At 41.1% G+C, this 3168-nt stretch overlaps 1 protein-coding gene across 1 annotated transcript; it reads right to left on the reverse strand.

Annotated features, from left to right (window-relative positions):
* Positions 1–230: 230 nt before the first annotated feature.
* Positions 231–776, reverse strand: LOC148939039 (uncharacterized). The gene has a single exon (XM_089107346.1). The coding sequence runs from the start codon at positions 774–776 to the stop codon at positions 231–233; it is 546 nt and encodes a 181-aa protein (XP_088963472.1).
* Positions 777–3168: the final 2392 nt, after the last annotated feature.

The following is a 3168-nucleotide window of genomic DNA, read 5'->3' on the forward strand; positions in this document are numbered from 1 at the left end:
ACATATGCTTTCCTCCTGACTTCCTTCATATTTTCAATTAACTGGTGCATGGTAAAGATTTGTTCGATAGTGGATCTCCCGGGAATAAACCCCGCCTGCTGGACTCTCCTCTTTCTTCTGAGGATACTCGTGCATCTATCCAGCAGGGTCATAGCAAAGAGCTTTCCAGGCACTGAAAGTAGCGTTATGCCTCTGTAGTTCGAACAGATGCTCTTGCTCCCCTTTATCTTCTATAAGGGCAGGATTATACCAGCTCGCCAGTCCTTCGGGATCAATTCCGTGCGCCAAACCACAGAAAACAGCATATGGAGCCAAAGTAGCATCGCCGGTTCGGCATACTTCAGGAGCTCAGCAGATATTCCACATATGCCTGCTGCTTTGTTGTTCTTCAAATGTTTTACTGCTGTGTAGATTTCTGATGACGTGAAAGGAGTTTCTGTGTCACTTGTCAGCAGTGCCTGGGTGCTGGTGGCTAGGCTGATGAGTTCCTGGTCAGTCTGCGTTACGGCTTCGGCGTTGAGGAGGCCCGAGAAGTGGTCTTTACATCGATTGACCTGGCCAGCTTCGTCACTGAGCGGCTGACCATCCACAGAGACAACACATGCAACCGAGGGGGTTATGTCTCCTGTTAGATCACGGAGATGCAGGTAGAGACTGCCAACATCACCTTTCTGGGCTGCACCCTCTAGCTCATGTGCCTTCCTTTCCACAAACAGTTTCTTGTCTCGCTGTATCAGTTTGTTGTGGACCCCATTAAGGCTTGTAAAGGTTGGCATGTCACCGAGTAACCTCGCCTTGTGTCTCTACTCTATGACGTCAAGCGTATCCGACTGAATCTGCGCTTTATTAGCACGCTTTTTCCGACCAGCATTTGCTGTCGCTGATTCCAGGATATTCTTTTTGAACGAGAGCCATGTGTTTTCAAAACTTCCAAATGGCAGGAGTGCATCGAAGCGGTTCGAGACAGCAATGGCATATTTCGACCATATCTTCTGATCACAGAGGTGAGAGACATCGATCTTGACTGGTCTTGACTCTGAGCACTGGGCTTTGAGTCTTAGTTGCATGTTAGTGATGACGAGGTGATGGTCAGTGTTGCCAGTCTCGGCTGCTTTACACGTTTTGCAGTCACTGCTTGATGATCTTCATCTCTGTGACACGATGATGTAGTCGTTAATTTTTTTGGTATTGCCGGGAATTCTGTAACAAGTATAATTGTTAACTTACTTACTTTCAAAAAATGTATTAGTAATAAAAAGGTTGTGCATGCTGTAGAGTTGTAGAAGCCTTAGACCCTTGTGATTTAGGGAATCCGGAGTAACTGGTCCAATGACTTGTCGCCATAAGTCGTGGTTGTCGCTCACAGTTGCATTAAGGTCACCCAAGAGAATGACAACATAAGTTGTGCGCAAAACCCCTATGCCTTCCCAAGGCCAGAACAAAATTTGCACTTTACTGAAAAAACACAAATGAATGTGCATTGTCAGTTTAATATACATATACTGATATTTAGTAATCAGCATGTTAAAATTATTTGATTTATTAAAGTTATAAAAATAAAAAAATTTATATTTTTTTTAGTAAAGTGCAAATTTTGTTCTGGGCTTGGGAAGGCATAGGGGTTTTGCGCCCAACTTATGTTAATTTCTGCTTGTTTTGAATTTGACTCGGATATTTATTGCAATTTCTGTTCGTTTTGGGTTTCATTTATTTATCGATGCTGATTTTTGGTAGTTTCATGCTTGGTAGATTAAATTATTTTATTTTTGCTCATTTTTTGTTTAATGGAGTTCTTTACTTTGCTTTGAAAAATTTATTTTTTGGTAAAAGTTTTTAAATTAATTTCTGTACGTTTTATATTGACACAGTCTTTTCAGGGAAAAAGAAAATAATACTTTAAATCTTTTCGTTTTTTAGACCTCATAATTTGGCCTGCTGTTTGTATGCTTGAGAAAAAGTTTCAGCAATTTTCAACAACATACACCCTTTTAAATATCTGGACACAAATAGTACGGTTTAATTTAGTTTCATACCTCCTCTAGTTGACCTGAAATGGAAAACTTGATACCATTCTAAAAAAAATCTGTTTGCTTTCTTTGATAGCTTGGATACACTTATGCTATTTTGATTTGGTTAAATTTTAAAGCAAAAATCAGAGGGTTGGCGTGGAAAGGTGAGCTCGGGAGGGTGGGAGTGGAAGGGTGATTAGTTGCCCTCAAATCACTTTCGACTATTAAAAAGGGCATCATCCTTATCTATTTTTAATCGAATGAGCCCTTTTCGAAGTTCCCACTACAACTCCTTCGATACGAAGTGCCCTGGTCTAAACAACAACAACAACAAAAAATTATACAATATACCCACTTCGATCTTAGCTATAAAAACGCCAAGCCTTCCAATCACTTTCGACTATTAAAAAGGGTACTAGGCCTTTCGATTTCCAATCGAATGAGCCCTTTTGGAAACGACAACGCTTTCAATAAACACCTTATATGCCCCCAGGGCATAAATTACAACCATGACCCTAAGGTCTATTAGGGTGCTTGCCATCCTCTAAGACCGAATTTCCAGAACTTTCAACTACGTTAAACAACATGGCTATCTAAATTTTTGGATTGGATGTGTTTGGAGAAATGGTGGGCGTGAGAGGGGTGTTAGTCGCCTTCCAATAACTTTCGACTATTAAAAAGGGCACAAGCCACTGCAATTTCCAATTGAATGAGCGTTTTTAGAAGTCTCTGCGACAACTTCTTCGACACGAAGTGCCCTGCTCTAAAGGAAAAAATTTGTAAATAATACATTGTGCCAACATCGTTCTTATATGTCCCCAGGGCATAACTTAAAACCCTTCCCCTGAGGGTTTTGGGGGAGTTTCCTCCTCTTTACTTAGCTCCCGTTTCTTGTCTCTTTCTCGAGTGTCCCCGTTCTTTACTTAGGCAGCGCGATCCTGCTGCCTATGATTTATGCAACAACTTTTTATATAAACCTTATATGGCCCCAAGGTATAACTTACAACCCTTGCACTGAGGGCTCAGAGGGGGTTATCATCCTAAAGAACCTAATTTCCAGAAAGTTCAACTACGTTGAACCAAATGGATATCTCAAATTTTGATTGGCCGTGTTTTGGAAAATGGTGGGCGTGAGAGGGGCGTTAGTTGCTATCCAATC

Source organism: Artemia sp. Qi Xiang Cuo, unplaced genomic scaffold (genome assembly GCF_049724085.1).
Source record: "Artemia sp. Qi Xiang Cuo unplaced genomic scaffold, ASM4972408v1 HiC_scaffold_22, whole genome shotgun sequence".
In the NCBI taxonomy this organism is placed as follows: domain Eukaryota; kingdom Metazoa; phylum Arthropoda; class Branchiopoda; order Anostraca; family Artemiidae; genus Artemia; species Artemia sp. Qi Xiang Cuo.